This window comes from Apteryx rowi, unplaced genomic scaffold (assembly GCF_003343035.1).
Source record: "Apteryx rowi isolate R43461 unplaced genomic scaffold, aptRow1 scaffold_185, whole genome shotgun sequence".
Lineage (NCBI taxonomy): Eukaryota > Metazoa > Chordata > Aves > Apterygiformes > Apterygidae > Apteryx > Apteryx rowi.
Genome location: NW_020448141.1, coordinates 384,769 through 405,834, shown reverse-complemented (window position 1 = coordinate 405,834; position 21,066 = coordinate 384,769). Strand labels below are relative to the sequence as shown.

The following is a 21,066-nucleotide window of genomic DNA, read 5'->3' as shown; positions in this document are numbered from 1 at the left end:
ATATGCATGTAGCAGTGTAGGCTGGATTAGGAATTAAGTGGCAGCTCACCTTCACTGTAGCCCTACTGTTGTTTTCTGAGAGTTGAAGTGGCCTTGCTTTTCAAAGTTTGACTGGGTTTGGGTATTCAGAGCTTGACTATTATTAGTATAACAGTCTTAAAAATGGATATAAGAATCATAAACCAGCTGCCACTGCTGTAATTAAAACTCAGCATGCTGAGCCAGCTGTTTGCAAACAGGAATGTTCTTATGAATACTTTTAAAGCTGGTTCTTGAGAAGTACGCTTAACAGTCTGTCAAAAATTATGCTTTAGTGTATGCATCCATTGTGGAAGGAAAAGCACATATCTGTTAATCACAGTGTAGCTGAGATGTCTAATTTTTAGCTTTTATTAATTGTATAGGAAGGGAGGGAGGGAATACATGTTTTTAATTGGTTCCTCCTCCTTCACCCCAGCATGAGATTTGGCTGTTCTGTATTTGGTTTTCTTTTTATTGTATTCTGCCCCAGAGAAAAGTGCTGGGACTGTAGAAGCCCATCTCATGCCAAATTTTGAAGGCAAAGAGTAGGAAGACTTCTTTAACTGTTAGTGAACTTGCTGCAGTGCAGCAGTACTTGTCAGCTTTTGTCCTTTTTATCAAGTCTAAAAAGAGACTTGATGTTAAATTGAAGAGGATGTGGGGGAAAAATAAAACTGATTGAAGCTGTTTAAGAAACATAGCTCTGTTCCACATGTCTTTCCATGTTTCAGCCTGTATTAACACGCAGTGACATGTACCTTAATGGAATTAAAGCACATTTACCACCCACTTCATGAAAACATTGTTTAAATGGCTTAAATATATGCAGCGGTTAAGTCTTCTGTTCTATAAACAAGCAAGAAGAATGGAAATAGGTTGTATTTGACTTAATTGTATCTACCCAAGGATTCTAAACTACCCCAAAGCATGGAAATAACGCTTGTTTCTTTTATCCTTCAACAGCAGTTGTAGAGAGGTCTGGGTAGTGCCACAAAGTGCCAGCTGGGGCACAGAACAGCTGCTGACAAATAATTTTACTTGAGTGAAATTATTACCTGTTTCTTCTTCCTTGTGCCCTTTTCTGCTCACTTCTGCTCCATATTTTCGCATTCATTGACTCAGCTATCTTTTCAGTGATTCAGTTATAATTAAATTGCTAAGAAATGAAATTGGCAAAGCTTGAGCCTGACTGAGAAATGTAATGTCATAGTAACCAACCACTGATGGTAGACCTACACATTGTTTATGTCCTCCCTTATTTAGGGAGGTCAGTAGCAATTGGGGCAGTAGATAGGTTGACCTGAGATTAGTAATAAGGTAGTTGGGAGGATCAGGAAGACGGGGGAAAATGAGCTCTAAAAATCCTTGTCCTCTATTCTTCTTAATTATGATGTTAATTACAAACAAGCTGGAAGAAACATTTTAAAAAACTAAAATTCTGAAAACATGGTGCATACAACTAAAACTTTCTAGCTATTTGTAAAAAATAATGTGCCCTAAAAAGGAGCATTTTATTCTCCAGTTATGCAAGCTTTTCTCATAGGGCATATGAACTTGATCCGCTGTTTCCAGACACAGAAACCTAAAGGCACTCATGTCAGGTCTGGATACTTGTTTCCTTTACACTTCTCAAATGTACTTTGCTATTTGCTCCTTTCTCAGTTTAAAAGGGAGTAATTTTTTTTTTCCCTCTTGTCTGCTTGATTACATAGCTCTTGTGGTCTTAGGCATTGATGGACTTAAAATACAATCCCAAATGTGTTCTCTGCATACTTCTGCCTTGTTACACAAGTAACCATCTTGGAAAGAGTTTAGGATGCACAGGAGTATGCAGGATCAGGTCCTCAGTATGAAACAGTTTTGAGTGAAAGTGACTCACTGTTCTGAAAAGAGATAGTTACAGCTCTTGTTCTCCAAGCAGAACAGTCCCCCTCTCTACTTATCTAAATACAGTAATCCTTAAAGCATGGTCAGTGCCAGAAAAAAAGAAATGGTAAGTGCAAAATTTTTTTCACTCCTTAAAAGCTGTTGCATTGAATGTTTTCCTGGAATTGAAACTTGACATTTCTCCTTCAAATTGAATTGAAAGGAAAATCTTCAGTTGACAGAGGGGGGAAAAAAAAACGGGAACACATTAAGAGATTTTAAGTATATGGAAGAAAGCAATCAACTAGAGATGGAAAAGAATAAAAATGAGTCTGTATTTGTGATGGTGTAAGGTATATATTAAATCTTAAAAATATCAATATTTGCTTCTGAGCTAAAACCCAGTGATTAAAAATGGGAACTTTTTTATAACTAAAAATGCATTCTTTGTCTACTCTGTTTGTACATATTTCAACAACTACAAAAATAATGTGTTTTGTGTTTTCTTTAAATCTGCAGAAACTGCTGCTAAATCTTGTAAGATTATCTGGATCTTGGTTATTATTAATGCATTTATTATTACTAATGCAATATTAATGTCTCTACTGGTTGTAGAGTTGAAAAATTATAATATCTGTACCAACTTTTGGACTGCAGACAAATGTTTGTCTGTTTCATGAAACAAATGTTTTGCCTAGTCACTTATTTGTTTCATGAAACAAATGTTTCATGCAGTCATTCAACACAGTTGAACTATTTAACTGTTGAATTTAACTAAATTCCTCTTCACTGTTTTTTCTCCTCCCTCAAGGTTATGTCCAGGGAATGAGTGACTTGCTTTCACCTGTCTTGTATGTTATGGAGAATGAAGTTGATGCCTTTTGGTGCTTTGTATCGTACATGGATCAAATGGTAAAGTATAAAGCTTGTTTAGCCTGCATAAACAGATAAGGTGTGGATAGCACGTGGTGCTAATTTTGTTGTATAAACTTCATTCTTTTTAATTCTTTTAAAGGAAAGGTCATCTTATGTTTTAAGTCAATATGCTGTGTCTGATTATTGACACAAGTTATGTGGGTTTGTGATGTTCTTACTGTACAAAGCAGACAAATTTGGTTACTTGGAAATTCCCAAATAAGTCAAGCAGTATGGCCAAATACATATTAATCCGGAGTCCTCCAGTGCAGGTGATGGTTCTCTGTCAGAGCTACCTTTTGGCACATGTTAAATGCAATTTAGACTTTTCCACAAACTGAAGCTTTTCTAATTGTGCATGCGGTGAAACAACATGTGACTGGTGTGAGAATAAAAAGTCTTCTCTCTGGTTTGAGTGCAGTGGTGCTGCTTGGAGGCAGGGAGAGTAGGCTGATATATGAAGTATAATTTATTAGGTGTGAAAATATATAAAGAAATATTGAAGAAATGTAGGTCATTGCTTTATTTGAAACTTTCAGCAAAAGGCAGGAATTTCATTATATACAGGTACAATCCTTTAACTGCTTCGCGTGTCAAATGTTTAAAGAATGAGAACCACTACTGCCATGATAAAATTTCTGTTATAATTAAACATAACTGTAGATCTCAAAATTATGGCGATTTGAACTAATATAAATACCTGACAGTGCTAATATTTTATTCCACCCAGCATCAGAATTTTGAAGAGCAGATGCAGGGTATGAAGACGCAACTAATTCAGCTGAGTACTTTGCTTCGCTTACTAGACAGTGGATTTTGCAGTTATTTAGGTAGGTGTGTTTGTCACACACAATAAATGAAACGACTTAGTACATTCTGTGTGCATTGATATCCTGACCAGTCTTTAAACATATTTATAATAGTAATGTTATATGAATACAGGACTCATTCATTCCAGTAATTTGATTTTGTATAATTTTTGTAAATTAAAAATACCTAAAAGACTTCAATAACTGCTTCATACATATTTAAAAAGGGGCATCTTATTATTGATTTAAATATGCTATCCCCTACTAAATATCAGTGATTCTGAGGAGGGGCCTGCCTTCTTAAAAATCAGTGATATGATTATGTACCTGTAAAGTATATGTATTTTTTTCCTACTGTCTTAACCAAATTGGTGGTTTTTTTTTTATATATATATATATATATATATATATATATATATAATCTTATTCCTAGAATCTCAAGACTCAGGCTACTTATATTTCTGCTTCCGATGGCTTCTTATCAGATTTAAAAGGGAATTTAGCTTTCAAGATATTCTTCGACTCTGGGAGGTAAGATATTTCATCTCACAAACTCCAGCAGTCCTTGGAGTTCTATAAAATACACTTTTTTAGAACAAAAGCGTGGATTATTATGCAATGTGATTAATACTCTAACAAAAAAAAAAAAATCAGAATCAGTGCAATGAGATGAGGACATACTAGCATATCTTATGTCTTCTTAGCCCAAAGAGCAACTTGGCGGTAATGAATAAAATCTTTTAAAGATCTGTTGGGGATTGTTGGGGATAAGTTGGCTTTTTCAAAAAACTTTGGGGAGGATCCTTCAGAAGAGGCTCTTAAGTTGAAAGTATTAAGTGTAGAGGTACCAAATAGTTCTTTTGTGGAAAACAGTTTACACTAGGAGAAATAGCATGATTTCTCTCCTTGACTGTTAATTCCTAATTGACCTGGTACTTACCTTGATACTGGTATTGGAAAGATATAAGTTACTTTACAAACTATGTGGAATGAAGCAGTGGAAGAGTAGTTCTTGTTAGCAAAAACCATAAAGAGGATGGTGTCAGAAGATCAAATTAAACTTGATGATCAGGCCTCATGATGCCAAGTAACAATGCAAAGCATATAAAAATGTGGAAATACTGGTAATGCCAAGTTAATGGGGCTAATTTTTTTGACTGAGGTGATTTTGAGATCCTGTGGAGTAATTAAGGCTGATATCTTCGAACATTCTTTAATTTATTCAGAAAAAAGAAGTTTGACAACAGTGTAGCTCTGTTGTCTAAGGTGCATTTAATGTGTTTAACAAGAGTACAGAATCCATTGAAAGCTCCCAAACGAGAATAAAATCTTCATATGAACAGAATGAGCATTTTCTAAGATAAAACATCGCATAGAGTTATGCTGGGGAACAGAAGGGTAATGAAAAGAACAGGACTGAGATGCATAAAATTTCTGCTCTAATGAAAAATAATGTTGTTTCTGCTATAGTGAAAAATAATGTTGATGCTTTTATTCATTTTTTTCCAATAATGAAAAAGGAGTTGCATTAAAAAAAAAGACCAATATTTAAAACTGTCTAAAGTAAATCATTTTAAGCTATTTTATAATCAGTCTGTGGAATTTACTATCATAGTATGTTGAGGCAATATTGTAGCTGAAGAGGACTACAAAGTTTATGAATAACATTCATAAATATGCAAACCAGAATGTACAAACCCCAAAGAATTGTCTCTTATTCCAAGGCATAAACTGATAATGAATTTAGGAAAAAAATCACTGTCCTCCCCTCTCTCACCTCTCCTCAGTGTTCTGTTGTCTTCTCATTTTTTTTTTTTTTTAAGACTTCGTTTTTTTTCCCTTTTGAAGAGTGTTTTGCTTAGACAAGCAAATATGAGATGCAAATACTGGAACTGACAGTTTGGCCCAAGTTAGCGATGTAACCTAAACGGAAGAATCTTTTTGTAATCTGTTTAATTACAGCTTTCTCTATAAATAGGAGTTTTTCATGAAATCTGAAATTGAGAACTGTATTTATAATCCTAGGCTACAGTGTTTATCACCTCTGCCTTAGCATGTGTATACATTTGCATACACAGAAGAAATTCTTTGTATTTCTAACTCCTTCATGTATTTTTTTCTGTCTTGGGGGATGGTGGAATCCCATTGAGATATGATAGTCTTGTAGGTTCCTTTCAACACATCATAATGTATATTTACTACAGATATTCAACTACTTTGCTAGGAGAAATGGAATTGCAAAGGGGAAAGCTTGTTTTCCTTTTAAAAACAAACTAATTAAGGTATTATGTTAATGTATTTATCTGAAGGGTAGTGTCACCTTTGTCACTGAAGTCCAGCTTACAACAGTATATTTTCCATTCATTATGCAGCTTCATTGGTATCAATGGGCTCCACATGTGGGATTCACAAAAGCATGCTATAGGCACAGGAAACCATTTTCCCTATGCAATCGGTAGAGAGAAATGAGCTGCTTTTACGCTATTTCAGTGTGAAAGCATAATTCACATGCTATCTTGTAATCCAAAGTTAGATAGAGATATGAGGGACCCTAGTTGATGGCGATGTTACCCAGTCAAGTATTCACGTGCAGAGGATAGAATGGGGAGAGGAGAAGGTTGCATCTGAGATTCTAGTCCCAACTTCCAGGACTTTAGTTTTTTTTTCCTGTTTAATGTATGTATTTCAGGATGTTCTTTTGGATCTCCAGTTCTGTCATGCAGCTGAGTTGTCTGAACCAATAAACTAGCTTTGGATACCTCTTACCCTGCCCTTACTGACTTCATGACTTCTATGTTCTTGGCTGCATGGTAGGTTAACTCAAGAAAAGGAATGGAAAAGATTCTTCAGTAGGCTGGTGGTTAGGCATCTGCTAAGATATGGAAGATATCAGTTCCTATCAGGCTGAGTAGAGGCTGGACCCCAAGTTTTCCCACTTACTGAGCAAGAGTTGTAACCATCAGAACATGGTAGATACTGTGGGCAGTTGAATCATCACTGTGTGATGCAGCAGCATGCATTGGGCAGTGCATGCATGAGACGGGTGGCATTCCAGCTTCTGTGGAAAAGTTGAGATACAAGTCATGTGACTATAGAGTTAGTTACAGCTAATGCAGCACTTTACAGAAATATGAATGCAGGTTGAACTGTTCTGCTGGCTCTGTCTGTAGATGGGATTATTTGTAGTATGCTTCAGCAGTGTTTCTCAAACTCAACCAAATGGACAGCAAACAGCAACTGCTTAGAGGCACCAAAGTTGAGAGTTGCTTGGTCATTCCTTCACACTGGAAACCCTTGATTAAGCAATATTACTGGGTAATTCCAGTCAGTTTATACTCTTTTTCACTTGCACAAGTAAGCTGCTTCATTCTCAAGGTGGTGCAGGAAGACTGGGTGGAAAAGTAAGAACCTTGAAAAGAAAATTCTGTAACAGAATTACAGAGATAGCTTACTCTTTACCTCCAGGATTATGCTAGTACAACTCATGTGGTAAAAAACTGGAATGACTTAGTGATAAATTACTTGTGTGCTAGCATTTATTACTAATATTCATAGGTGCTGAGGTAGCACTAGAACAAGTGAGTCCTTACTTATAAAACTTTATCAGAAAGAAATAGGAAAAAAGTTATTAGGCTTAAGTGGTATATTTTGATATTCTCAATTTCAGTGCTGCTTTTCTGTTACCATTTTCTAATCACCTGGTAATACTTCTGCCATCCATTTATCTCCATAAACTCATATCCATGCTCTGCTCCAAACTTTGAAAGCCATATCAAAAATGGCAACAAAAAGTATGGAACTGTCATGACGGCTGCTGATTTTCTTCAGAGAGATAAGAATGAATGTCTGTAAACATACTTGCTAATGTATTTTTTTCCTCTTGAGGCCTGATTCAGCTTCCACTGAAGTTAAAGCTCAAAGCAGATTACTACTTAAAGTAGATATTCTAATAGTATTTCCTTAAACTGTAGGTATGAAAGTTAGTCTATTAATGTCTAAAAGGGTAACTGTTAAACAGATCTGTGTTTTGGTTAGATTCCTCCATATCCTGCATAGGCATGTTTCCATCACCTATGTTCAGATTTAGATTTAGTTCCAAGAGGCAGCCTGTTTGCTGTGCTTCATTAGTGATTGCTGTATGCAATTAGTGGTATGCCTAGCAGGAAAGTTTGAGTATACTGTAAATGTGTAGGCAGTAGTTTGTTCATATGCAGGATTGATGTCGAACCAAATTCATGTACAGCTGTCAGTACTCCCTTCTTATGAAGTAGGAACAAAAAATGGTATATAGGTAAACTGTATTTGGTAGAGTGTATGCATTTTTTGTTATTGTTTATCAGTCTACTTATATCTTATTCCTTTTCCTGGAGTGAGAGAATGCATTAATGGAATATAATAATGGAATACCTGAAAAAGATACTTAATCTAATTCAGGACTGAGTGAATTGAATATCTTAACCTTCAAACTTAATTGCACTTTATTTTAGCTGAATTTGATTTGGATGTCTTTCAGATTCATACAATTCTGCTGAAGGGCATCATGTAGTAGTTACAAAAGTTATAGTACAAATGAGCTGTTGTTGAGTTTTAAGGCTGCAGTCTATAAATAATTAAGGTAGAAAATTATTACTAATGAAGTAAGACTGACTCTTCATGAGCCTGCTTTTTTACTTGCCTTTTTGAGAGTAAAACAGTTGATTTAAATCCCTTAATCTCTGTTTGTGAGAGTAATTTTGAGCAATTCTTTGTAACCTTCCTTTTTGCTGTCAAAACTATTGCCCTCCAACTTTCTGCCCATCATAAATGTTTTCTTCAAATATTCAGTTTTTGTTGAAGACTTGACTCTCACAGATATGCTAAAATAGGGTATTAATATTGAGGTTGCATACTCAGTCTCAGTAAACTTGAGAATGATTATCTGTGGCCTCCATGGGACCAAAAATTAATGTGTCTGCTGTCAGAAAATAATACTGCCACAAACACCTGCATGTACATGTCTTCAGGGCATTTTAATGCTGAGGGAATTGGGCAGCACTCTGAACTCTATTTAGAACCCTTAGCACCTTTGGGAGGGGTTGCTGAGCACAACACTTGTATCAGTTCAGACTTGATGCACGGGTATGCTGAGCCTCATAAAAGCAATTAAAATTAAGAAATGCTTTTTGTGTAATTATTCTTCTTTGAATAAGAGAATTTCACATGAGCTGAAGCAGAACAAATAGAGAGATGTTCACAAGACTGCAAGTTCAGGCAGCTTAATAGAATTATAGTGGACAACCTGGGGGGACACTGAAGTCATAATCAACTAAGCATGTAATGACTCAAACTTGCAGTTATCACTAATTCGCTTAAAAAAAAAAATAAATAATTTTAGAAATACTTAGTTGGCTTCAAAAATAGCTTGTTCTTATTTAAATCACTAGGCTTTAGGGCTCACTGAAGCTCTTTTAAAGCTATATTTTCAACATCTGTACTAATTTTTCAGAGGGAAAACAAGCATTTCGAAAGAGGTTTTCATATTTTAACAGGTAATGTGGACGGAGTTGCCTTGCCAGAATTTTCATCTTCTCCTCTGCTGTGCTATCTTAGAAGCTGAAAAACAGCAAATTATGGACAAGCATTATGGCTTTAATGAAATACTAAAGGTACTGAGTTCTTATGCATTTTTAAATATTAACTCTTTTGAGTTAATACAGTATGTTTATATTTCATGTTGTGGGGGAAGAAAAGAAAATGTGTATAGTATCTTCTGAAGGGTTAAACTTGAATGCATCTTATGTGCTTTCAAAATGATTTATTTTTGCTTTGTCTTCGGTAATGTTACTTGTTACCTCTGAAAACATGAGCTGGGGTACATCTGTGTGCTAGGTATTTTGTCAGATTTAGAAGTACTACGGATTCCTCTTGCAGATCTTGGATAGTGGTGAAAACCTGCTGTTGGGTACTAGATCTTTCAGTACCTAATTTGTCAATGCAGGAATGTTTAGCCTTTCATAGCTTAAAGGGGCAAACTTATCATGTGATATTTATTAGCAGTGCAGTAGAGTAGTATTATATTTTATGAAACCATATTTCATGCTATTTGTCACACTTACTATTCTTTGTGAACATATTTTTAGCATGTCAATGAACTGTCTATGAAAATTGATGTGGAATACATACTTTGCAAAGCGGAAGCAATTTCTATGCAGATGATGAATTGCAAGGTAAAGCTAATTTAAGTATATCTACTGTCAGCCTTTATAGACAGTATGTAGTGGCTGTAGTTGTACATGTATGATGTGCTAATAACTAAATGCTTGGGTATGATACAGAGTATGCTGTCTACCTTTATTCAAAAAGTCTATTAGTAAGAGTGATTAATTTTACATGGGCAATACTGTTCGCTGGAGGAAAAGCTGAATTGTGCTCTTTGGTCATGATTTCTTAATTTTTACTAGGTATGGTAGAGTACAAGTAATTTTATGTTTGCACTCAGGAAGAATAAGGTGAAAGGTGCATTGCACTGAAAGCATATCAAACTTTGGAAGCAACTAATTGTTCACTCAAAAATAATTTCAATAACAAAGTGTAATTATAGTTGTTTGGACTTTTATTTTTGGGATGAAGATTATGTTGTTGATCAGGAATTGATTATTGAGCCTCTCACCTTTACTGTGTTTTTGAAAAGCAGATACAACAAATGGGAACTTTAATGAAACTTATATTATGGAGCTAATGTTGAAAGAGATACTTTCAGTACACTTAAATTTGGATAAATGATCAGTTATTTGGTGGGGAAAAAGCCATGTTAATTTTTTTATTTATTTGATTGGAGTGATTGTTGTTGTTTTTTTTTTTTTTTTCCTCCTCCCTCTTCATAGGAATTGCCTCAAGCAGTTAGTGAGATCCTGGGTATAGAAAGCAGATCTGTAACACCAGATTCAGATACCGGAGAGGATGAAAGTGGGGCTGTGTTGAGTTGTCCTACGTCATTATATCAGAGTATCTCAACACCTGTAATTGCGGCCAATGGAACAAGAGACAGCACTCAACAGACATCTGAGACACAGACCTTGACACCTGCGTAATTACAGTTGGTGAAACTGAAGAAAGACTTTTGCTAAGCACGTTTTCCCCCCCCTCCCCCAAGCACTTGAGAGGTGGATATTTAAATTTGGTGTTGATTAAGCTTTAAGGTTGGAAAGAAAATCTGTACTGTAATGCTCTTGCATTAAAGCTTTACAACATGACTCAACTTAATTATTTTTGTAGTTTCTTCTACCAAAATAGCCTTTTGTTTTCAATAACATTCCTTAATATTTTTGTAGCCAAGTGCATTTTCTTTTTGCTGGTAAACTGGAAATGGATGGTGATTAAGAATGAATTTGAGAATGATGCATCTGCTGAGCTTCACATGTATTGATCTAGGACAGTGTGAGTTCTTTGATTCGAGCAGATTCAGAATAAGCCAGCTGAAGCTGCTGTACACAATTTCCAAGCTGAAGAGATGCTGATGGGTTAGAGAAAGGGAAACCCCATTCATTTACAAAATGATCTTTCTCAAATGTTTACAAAAATACTTCTGAGTATTTGTTGCTGGTTGAATGTAGATTTGAAATGGATATTTTTACTTAGGCAGTTTAATGTCCAAATACTGAATTTTGTGTAACTGGGAGTGGATGAACAGTATATTTTTACATTAACATATCTTCACTTTATATATGCATATATATATTTACACACATACACACATTATATAGATAAATGTTTGTGAATACTAAAGGGATAGTCATATTTTCAATATCTGAATAAGCTTGACTGTTCATTCATATGAATCAGTTTGACCAAATTAATGCACAACTCTAACTTGGGCTCTTTTTCAAAACTATTTTCTAAATGAAGATAACTTTCATGTGAATACATTCAGTCCTACACTTGATGTAATTTTGCAATTGATTTCTTGCAAACTTTACTAATGTTTATCTTTGCTAATAGATTAACTGATCAATAAAGTACTTTCATGTTTTTATGCCAGATTATTTGGAGAATCCATAAGCAGGTTAAAAAAACCAAAAGTTATCACAATTATCTTAATGCATTCTTTTGTATATGCAAAAGGCAGTGTGAGTTTATTCCATGCCAAGCTGATGTCCTTTGAAGTTATGTGAAATTTAACATAACTGATTCAGTGTATTCATTATTTGGTAACTATTGTATATATATATAAAATAAAAATCAAAGCTGATTTAGTGTTTTTAATTAAATCATATTTAGAGAAAAAAACTCTAGTTGTCTGGTTGTTGATATAATAACATGAGAGAGAAGGGATAGGTAACAACAGTTAGTCCATTGATATTATATATTTTGAATGTTTAATGAAGAGCAGTGGTAAAATCTGTTTATTACTGAGTGGAACATGTCCATCATCTCTTAGCTGTTGATGTTGTTTATGGAGGAGTTCTTCTTTTCTTTTAGAGCAGTTTACTAGTACAGATGTTCTTTGTACCATCTGAAGCAAATACGAGCAATACAAAAAGGCTTTAGCAGATAAATCAAGTTGTTAAAATAACTCGAGACCCGATTAAACTTCTCACAATTGTGAACAAAAACTGTGAAGAGTTGAAACAGTAGAGATTTTGTTTTTAATATCTTCAATATGCTATCTTTCTATCAGTTAATAAGAAAGAATCTTACTCAGTGAATGTCAAGGTTTCACAGCTCGGCATATCTACAGCCTTTCATTTCCTGTTCAGGAAATTACGGTGAAGCATTGTGCCTTTGTTCCCTGTTGAGCATTGTGTTTCTTGACAGTTCATTTTACATAGCATAGAATACATAACGGCATTAGAATTTATATAGTCAACACTTTGGTTCAAATAAACTAAGCAAGTTAGTTTCAGTATTTTTGGAGCAAGTACCTTGGTTCATTTAGACTTTGAAGTGTACTTCTAAAATGTTTTTGTCAAAAAATGTATTAAAATGACACTCTGGAAAGAAGGAAAATGTCTAAAATTGAGAAATATAATTGGCAAGTCTGCCAAGATTAACTGTGCCTCGTTCTTACTTATGCAGCATATGCAGTCTATGATTCCCCAAAAGTGCACAAAAGTGTCCTATTATGACTTTCTTCAAGATGTTAATAACTGGCTAAGCATGAATATTCAGATTTTTAGGAAAAGCATATCTATTTGGTATTCTGTCATTTCTTTGAATTGCAGGTATGGCTGATAAATGCTAGCAGTCTTTTTAAAAAAGTAAAGTTTGCCTTTCATGTTTGGGACGTAACTATTTGTATTAACCACTCCTCAGATGTCAGGGATGAGAAGGCTGCCCTTGAATTAAGGGTGAGGAGCTGCTCTGGAAGGTTCGGAGTGGGTGGACTTGCTTTGCTTCCCAAGAGCGATAAGAGCAAATGCCCCTTGCAGTGTTCTTTTATCTGTAGTTTCCTTCCCTCTCTGCTGATAGGCAGCCTTGTAACCCGTTGCAATCACAGGGAACCTCTTCCTCCTCTACTTTTTGTTAAGGACAAATTTAGTCTGAGCTGAGACTACAAACACTGTGAAAGTCCTCAGTCAGGATCATGATGGTTGAAAAATACCATGGGTTGGGGATCCTGGATGTATTTCTCATGCTTGAAAAACTTAGATCGTTTAGAATTAAAAAATAAGAACTCTGAATTTATTTTTGGTTAGAGTTGTCAAAGGTATACAAGAGGCAACATCTTGTTCAGTTCCTGCAGACCTATTTTGTTCTATAATAATTGACTTGAAGATAATTATCTCAGGGGGAGTGAGCAGCGTTATTTAAAACTTTGTACTTTTCAATCTTAGCAGCGTTGTAATAGTAACTGTTCCAAGGTAAAACTTACACCTATCTAGCTCTCTCCTTAATAGATTTTTTTACCATTTTGCATGTTCAGGCAATTTTATTTGTTTTGAAAATGTTTTCTTAAGGGTTCTTGCTTTTGGTTGGTGGGAAGAGGATAGCTTACAAAAAAGAGAAAGGAAGCTTTGGCCAATTATGTCTGGATTACTGAATGTTTATGGAATGGCTTTGATACTGGGAAGTTTTAAAAAAAAAAAAAAATCCAAAAGGATGACACTATATTAAACTGTGTAAACATTTTAACATTTCAGTTATATTGAACACATTTGTGTATCTATACTGTTCCTCTGTAATCACTGTATTTGTACCCAGCAAGCATGGTAGCTAGTGGCCTTCAAACCCATTTCAAGTGTGGAGGTTTTGTATTTATTTGCCATGGGTAATCTCTCTAAAGAATGTAAAGTGGATACACACACACACGCATACACATGCGCACTGGGTCTTGATTGCTTTAAGAGCCAGATGTCGAAATATTGTGATGTTGATTGTATTAGCTTTTTCTTTTTTGGTTTGAGCTATGGCTTAATTAAAATGAAGGTGTTAATGTTCAAGCCTGGTTTTGTTGGTAATAATCTTTTTTTTTTTTTTTTTTTTTACCAGCTGTTGGCATTTTTCCTCTGGGCGTTTTAAGAGGCTGATGTTGCCTACTCGATTATTCTCTTTTTTTTCCCTCACATCTTACTCTGTAAAATTCTTTCCCCCCCCCCCATCAGCAAAGCACTGAGGAATAGTTTCCCTGCTACATTCAAATGTTGTCTTGAGCACTGAATCAAAGCTTCAGAAAGCAGTAAAACGTGTTCTTGTAGCTTTCACTTTTGAGGTAATGTTTTAGCTCAAAGTAAGTTTGGGACACTTTTTCTCCCCTTTTCTGAACTAATGCTCTGCTATGAGCCTTCTGCCTAAACTTTAAAATAGATCTCACTGTACATGATTTGGCATTCAGAATTTGGACTGTGAACAGAAGTTTTAGAACCACTAGTACTACCCATGTGTTTTCCAGTGTGATGCAGATGAAGCCATACCAAGTTCGGGCCTGATTTTTTGTAGGCAATGGTCTATGTTTCCTCAAACTGTTCCTTGTTAGACTGGAGAAAGGAGAATGCTGATGAGGTTGGTGACATTTTTAAAGTGCATTTGAGAAGTCACTGACAAATGTGTTTGTAAATACTCATTTTGTTTTAGAAATGTACTAGCTACTCAGTCTCTTTTTTTAGTTACTATTCTTGTAGAGATGCAACTTGAAGTTGCTCAGGTTTGGTTCATGGGCTGTAGAAAAGTGGCTGGTAACATGGTTTTATCTGTGGCTGAGTAAGTACCGTAAAGTATTTTTCAACTCTAGTGACTGTTTTTTGAACACTTGTAGACAGTGGCTGGTGCCATCCCTACATAAAAGAATCATGGCAGAAAAAAATTGGTACTTGTTCATGTAGGAAGAACTGAGCTATTCTAGGATAAGAATATGTATAGTGAGAGTAAAGTAGGAAGTCCTAACCGTGCCTGCAGTTATATACCTGTATCTAGCTAAATATATGCTATGACTCTGTGAGCATTGATAAGGTGGTAAGAGACATGGATACATAACTGAGTACTTAATAGACTGATTTTGTATGTGTGCGCAATTGTATTTGATTTAGAGACACCTTCAAATGCTTTTTAAAGGGGTTAAGAAAAGAATTGTGCTTCATGTTTACTGGGACTTGATAATATCTGTTAATCAAGTAAGTGTTACTACAGTGCAGGCCTCAATTTTAAATTAAGCTTGAATTTCATTTTTCATTTAAGTGTGGGATCTTAACCTCTAAGCTCTTTTGTTTGCTTGCTTGGGTTTTTTTTGAAAATGTGTGCTATGTTTTCATATTCAGTCACTAGGTCTCTGGCAGAGATTGAATTTTCTGATGAGTTGCAAACCAAAACAAACTGCAGGATGTCACTTCCTTCCTCATCCCAAATGAATTTCGTAACTGAATCAAATACATATTTCAAACTGTTCAGGTAATTCAAATTATATGAAATCTTCTAGATAGGTTATGTTTTGGAGAAATTGGATTATAATTTATATTTTGATTATACAGGCTACATGCACCCTACCTTAACAGACCAGTTAGTTCTTAGACCGTTTATATATATGTATCTTAAATACTATCTGCAGAGTCCCATTGTGGAGAATTTAAGTTTTTGCACAGGCAAGCAGCTCAGGAAGTGGCTGGTCACTTGACCACTGTGTGTGGTAACAGCTGTTCTTGATGATGTCTGATCTCATGCTAGGAATAAATTAATCTTTCCTATTGAAGATGAGATTTTTAATGTCCATTTAGGCCTGATACAAAAATGGTTATATTACATACAGGTAACTTGCATTCAGTTGATCAGTTGACTGTTGTAACTCAGTGAGATGAAACACCAGAGACTTTATGAAAACATTTGTGGTATGTGAGTTGGTCTGGGTGTTCCTTAGATTCCATGGGTGCGAGCTAGCTTCAGGCATTGGCCCTTGAGAGATTGCACACGCTCTTCTGCTGTGACTGTTAAGGTGACTAAGACAGGAGACCAAGAAAGTCTTTCAAGTACAGATATTTGGGTTCAAGGACATGATAATTCCTCGAGCAGGAAAACAGTGCAACTGCACCCGGTGCCACTACCTCTTCTGTGCTGGTATAATCATTTTATGGAGGTATATGGTGAACTGCATAAAGGAACTGACACCTTTTAGAGCTAACCATGTTTTAGCCAGTTGGTTATACCTCGCATCTTTTCACCATGCTCTTCCGCTAACTGTATATCAGTACAGAAGAGGAGACACTGTGTAAGTAAAGATGGGATGGAAGGGGCAGTGTATTTCACTAGAAGTGCTGGTTTATGCCAATATAAACTAATAGTGAAACTGCAGCTTAAGGCAGCTGTCTCCTTTTTAAATTTATACCTATGTGTATACATTCTGTATGTGTTTTGCATATTCCTGAGTATATACATACAGCAACTTTGTTAAAATCATAGATTCGTAATACTGGAAGACACTTTAAAAAGCTTCTGAAAATAAACATAGATAGATTCTCTGCATTTGTGAGGCAGATCTCACTTCTGCCAGATGTTTGTCTGATCTGTTCTTAAATGCTTCCAATAATGTGGAGTCCACAACCTCCACAGGCCTCCGCATTCCAGGGCCTCGGGGTTCTTATCATTGGAAGGCATTTGCTAATGTCTAGACACGAATACTTCTTGCTGTTTTTTAAGCAGAGAACTTTTCTGCTCTCTACCACCAACATGGAAAATGTCTTTGTTTTGTTTTTTTCCCATCTCTCCCCTCCAGCAATCTTCTGTGTACCTGATTATTATTATTTTTTTAATCCTTGCATGACTTACTCTTGCTGAGGCTAAACAAGCATAATTAGGATAGCTTTTTTTCATACAGGTCACCTTTCTTAGCTTTCCCATTGATGTTCTCTGGACAAAAATGGTCCACATGTCTTTGCAATGTTGAGATGTAAACTGGACAGAGCAGCCTGGGTGCAGTCATCTCCAGGTTGAATAGAAGTGAAGGATAACTTTAGCCTGGCAGGTGGTTATGCAAACATTTCAAATGGTTTTTCTTCTTCCTCATCAGACTGAACGATCACATTTAACTAAATATCTTCTGTAATCTCTGACTTCCATGATACAAGTCTTGACTCTGCCTTCTCTTGTAATTGTGCAGTTGGTCATCTTTGAGTAGCATCCCTATTTTTATTTTTTGGCAAAGACCAAGTTGAATTTTGTAACTGTCAAGGCATCTCTGAGGTAAATACAGTATGAAAATTCAAGGGTGGTCTCTATACTGTCATTTAGGTTACTACTGAACGGTACCTGTGGATCTCCAGTTTTGTATGCCCTTCCATTTAATGCTGAACCCACCTCTTTGCCCAATCTATTAGTTTTACCTGGACTCGTTTCCTTATCTGTGATGTGAAAGTGTTGTGAGAGACCATGCCAAATACTACCATCAAGATGTATGACATGTATTATTTTGCCTTGGTCTGTCATAAGAGGAAATGAGATTTGCTTGACTCCATTTGTTCTTGACAAATTCATCTTGCCTGTTTAATCATCTGTTATCTTCTAGGTCCTTACAAATAATTTATCTGTACTACTGTTTTTGCCAAAAAAAAAACAAAAAAAGAAAAAATACTGATTTGTAATTCTTCAGCCCTTCCTCTTCCCAATATCTTCTTGAAGATGGACAGCACTTTAGCCTTTTCCCTGTCTCATCACATGTCCATCCTCTGAGTTTTTAATAATTGTTGATAGCTGAGATTTAATAAGCCTACTTTGTGAACTTGGTTTATGTGCAAGTCATTTGAAAAGATCTGATTTATTCCAAGTATTCTCCAACATTATCTTATTAAAAGCTGAGCTCTTACTCCTTGTCCCTGCTATTCATTATGATAGATCCCTGGTCACAGTTGATTCTTTTAGCAAAAAATGATGTTTAAAAAAAAAAAAAATCAAATATTTAGGTCATCTAAGTTTTTTTTCTGTCCGGTACTTTTCTCCTGTTCAGTAGCGGTCTAATACTTACCTTGATTCTTCTCTGACTACTGCTGTATTTCTATAAAAGTTTTCTTTTAATGCCCTATGATAATTACTTTGAATTTTGTGTCACAGCCTTTCTAACTTTTGTCTCTATGCTCATGTGTTACACTTCTTGTATTTAGTAGTTTTGTATTTAGTTTGTATTTAGTAGATTATCTCCTGTAAACTACCTTTTTGGATTGAGGGTAATGACAGATGGTAATTTATAGTAAAAGTCTATTTGGAGACCACACTTCCTAGCTTTCCTCTATAGGGGAGTAGTTCATAGATGAGACTTTAAATTTTTCCTTAAGCAGTGGCCACATCTCTTATCCTGTCTTCCTGCACTAGGTTTTCTTCCCTTGGAGGCTGTAATAACTCTGAATTTATTGAAGCCTCTTTTTCTGAAATCTGTCAACTTCTATTTTCTTCTCTGACCCTTCTTTTGCTGAAGACCATGAATTCAATGGTGGTCAATTTTACATTCAATCTCACTCGGCCTACCTTCTGCAGAACGTTTTCAACCAGTTCCTCGCTGCTGGCTCAGATCAAATCTAGAAGAGTCTCCCCTTTCTTTGTTTTTTCCAAAGCCCCTTTCAAAATCTATCACTGGTGTATTCCAAGTACTGCCTAGGCAGTCTCTTGTTTGGGATTCCTTTCCCAGCAGTTGTTGGTTGATTAAACCCCCCTCACTGCTAGTAGAACTTTGGATGATTTTGCTGGCTGCTGGAAAATCTGCTTCCCATATCTTCATGACTTAAAAATCTACGCATCTGTGTTCTCATCACAGATTTTTCAGCAGACCTATCTCAGAGAAGTGGACTTCAGAGTTGGTATGTGCGTCCCTGATAATCTGGGAACAGATTGTATGTCTGCCTTTCCTTGTTCAAAAAGCCATGTCTGTTGGTCCATTTGTGAATTATTTCACAAAGTCCTTGTTTTACCAAATAAATTTTGATTTAGTTATGTGTTAGGACTTCTGTTTTTGGCATGTGTCAACATATCTTTCATTAATAATAAAGGTATCTGTTCTCCTTCTTGCACTTTTTGACCTTATATTGAACAATGTCATTATTTTCATTTTAGGTCCTTGTGAAGTCCACCTTTGTTTATGCTTTTTTCATACTTTTTCATAGCTTGACTTCCTTCTTCTTTCTGCCACAGTCTGACTTGAAAGTTCACCTTGTTGCTATAAGAAGTCTGTATACAAAGACTTGGGGGTGATCTGCGAGAGCAGATGTGAATTCAGATTGTTTGTGTTCACTAGTACTCTGCACTGTGAGTTTAATCCTCATGTTAAAACCAAACTAAAAGACTTAAGGTTACTAGTACATGTCATCAAACTATGGGATATACTGCAAATACTAGCTTTAAGGAAAACTATGCTGAAATGAAGTGGACAGACAGTACCTCTAAGGGGGAAAATGACTGAAACATTGAAAGCATCCAACTGATAATCTTCAGTTTTAGAGTTAAATTTCCACTTGAATTCTACCTTTATTAAGCTTAAAAAGTGGATAGTTTAGGCATTCAGACAACTGTGACTCTATTCTCTCATGGTAAGATGAGGAGAAAAAATATATATGTGTAAACTAAGAAGATCTCAGAGTTGCTTTGTTTCTGATTATAGGCAACAAGATGCCTTTTATAAATAAATGCATCTTTCTAGCACACAGAGATAAACTTGCTTTTATTTTTCACTCTCAACATTAACTGTATCTTCCAAAGTGAAATAAGTTCTATTTTTTTGGTCAGGGATTTTAAGTGTTTATTTGTATATTACATACATGGTACTGTGAACAAAAAGAGAATTAATTCTGAACTCTAAAGAAAATCTGTAGTTTAGCAATGTTTCCAGAGTAATATATGAACTCTGTTATCACATAGTTAGAACAAACAATAAATATTTTTTTCCATAAATGTCCTTCAATCTAGCCTTGATATGGAAAAGTCCACGTACAAAATAGAAGCTACAAAAGAACAAGTTTCTCTCCACGGAGAGGCAGTCTTTTGGTGGGATTCATGGGCAGGCAGGTTTGTTAAAGTAGTTGAATCATTTGAGTCTTCCCTGCCTGTTTTATAGCACACACACTGTCATAATGTACCTTTATCTGTTTTGCATTCATGAGTCATCCTGAAAAAGTTATGAGAGACTAAAAACCTTTGCCACACTCTAATTACCAAACAGAGCCATGATAGATAGCAAGGCTACTGGACAGCAGGGTCATCTTTGATTTGTGTGATGTCCCAGCCAAAGAACTAATGTCTAACAGTAGATAAAATCATGCACTATCATGTCAGTAGGAGAAAAATCTGCTCGGATGAGCTTGTTTTAGTCACTGGAGTATTCAGAGAGTGCTAAGCAATCTCACATAAATTGCACAATTGCAGGAACTGTGCGTAGGTATCTCAGGCATAGCAGGCAGGACTATCAAAGTCCAAAGAATCTGACTTGCTTTTCCATTATTAAAAATAATGAATAAACATGACAGAGGGTATCTCTTGGTAACTTAAGATATGAGAGTTAACTAATGCATGTAAACATGCTTTCCCTCCCCAACTGTAAAAATGAAGTAAAACTTTGTGTGTTTAGCATTACAAAAATGATTGATTTGCATTACAGGAGCAGGTAGAAGAACTAACAGACATTAGAATCTTATTGTCAAGCAGAAGAAAGAATCATTATCCTTTTTTAAACATGGGGAAACTCTGGAAAAGTGAGGTCTTCCACAAATTCTGAGGTGACTATGAACCAGTCCAGACCTTCCATCTTAAGAAAGGAATCGCCTGATGGACAAGGACAGGATTAGACTATAAACTTTTCTGTTTTTTTGCTAGTTGTGACAAATGATTAAAATTCCTTGATGCTGTTAATGGGAGATATGAAACGGTCTAAAATCTTTTGTTGTGCTTCTGTGTTGGTCTCTTTTTAAGAATAAAGAGAATTCTGTGATGATGAAGATATGTAATCACTGGTTATAAGATGCTGAGTCCAGAAAGACTAGAGACATTGAAGTTGTGAATGGAGATCTGCGGTTCAGGT

General features: G+C 35.6%; 1 protein-coding gene across 3 annotated transcripts in view; it reads left to right on the top strand.

The window, feature by feature from the left end:
• TBC1D15 (TBC1 domain family member 15) overlaps positions 1 to 12,640 on the top strand; it is a 39,010-nt gene extending 26,370 nt beyond the window's left edge. Inside the window, exons 12-17 of one of the 3 annotated variants that reach the window (XM_026061756.1) lie at positions 2,699 to 2,799; positions 3,533 to 3,632; positions 4,045 to 4,142; positions 9,140 to 9,256; positions 9,731 to 9,817; positions 10,475 to 12,640. In XM_026061756.1, the coding sequence (XP_025917541.1) occupies positions 2,699 to 2,799; positions 3,533 to 3,632; positions 4,045 to 4,142; positions 9,140 to 9,256; positions 9,731 to 9,817; positions 10,475 to 10,681 (710 nt within the window). In that variant the 3' untranslated portion in view covers positions 10,682 to 12,640. Of the gene's footprint in view, positions 1 to 2,698; positions 2,800 to 3,532; positions 3,633 to 4,044; positions 4,143 to 6,300; positions 6,422 to 9,139; positions 9,257 to 9,730; positions 9,818 to 10,474 lie in introns of those variants that run through there. The other 2 variants (XM_026061757.1, XR_003252835.1) reach the window with 2 other exon arrangements.
• The last annotated feature ends 8,426 nt before the right edge of the window (positions 12,641 to 21,066 follow it).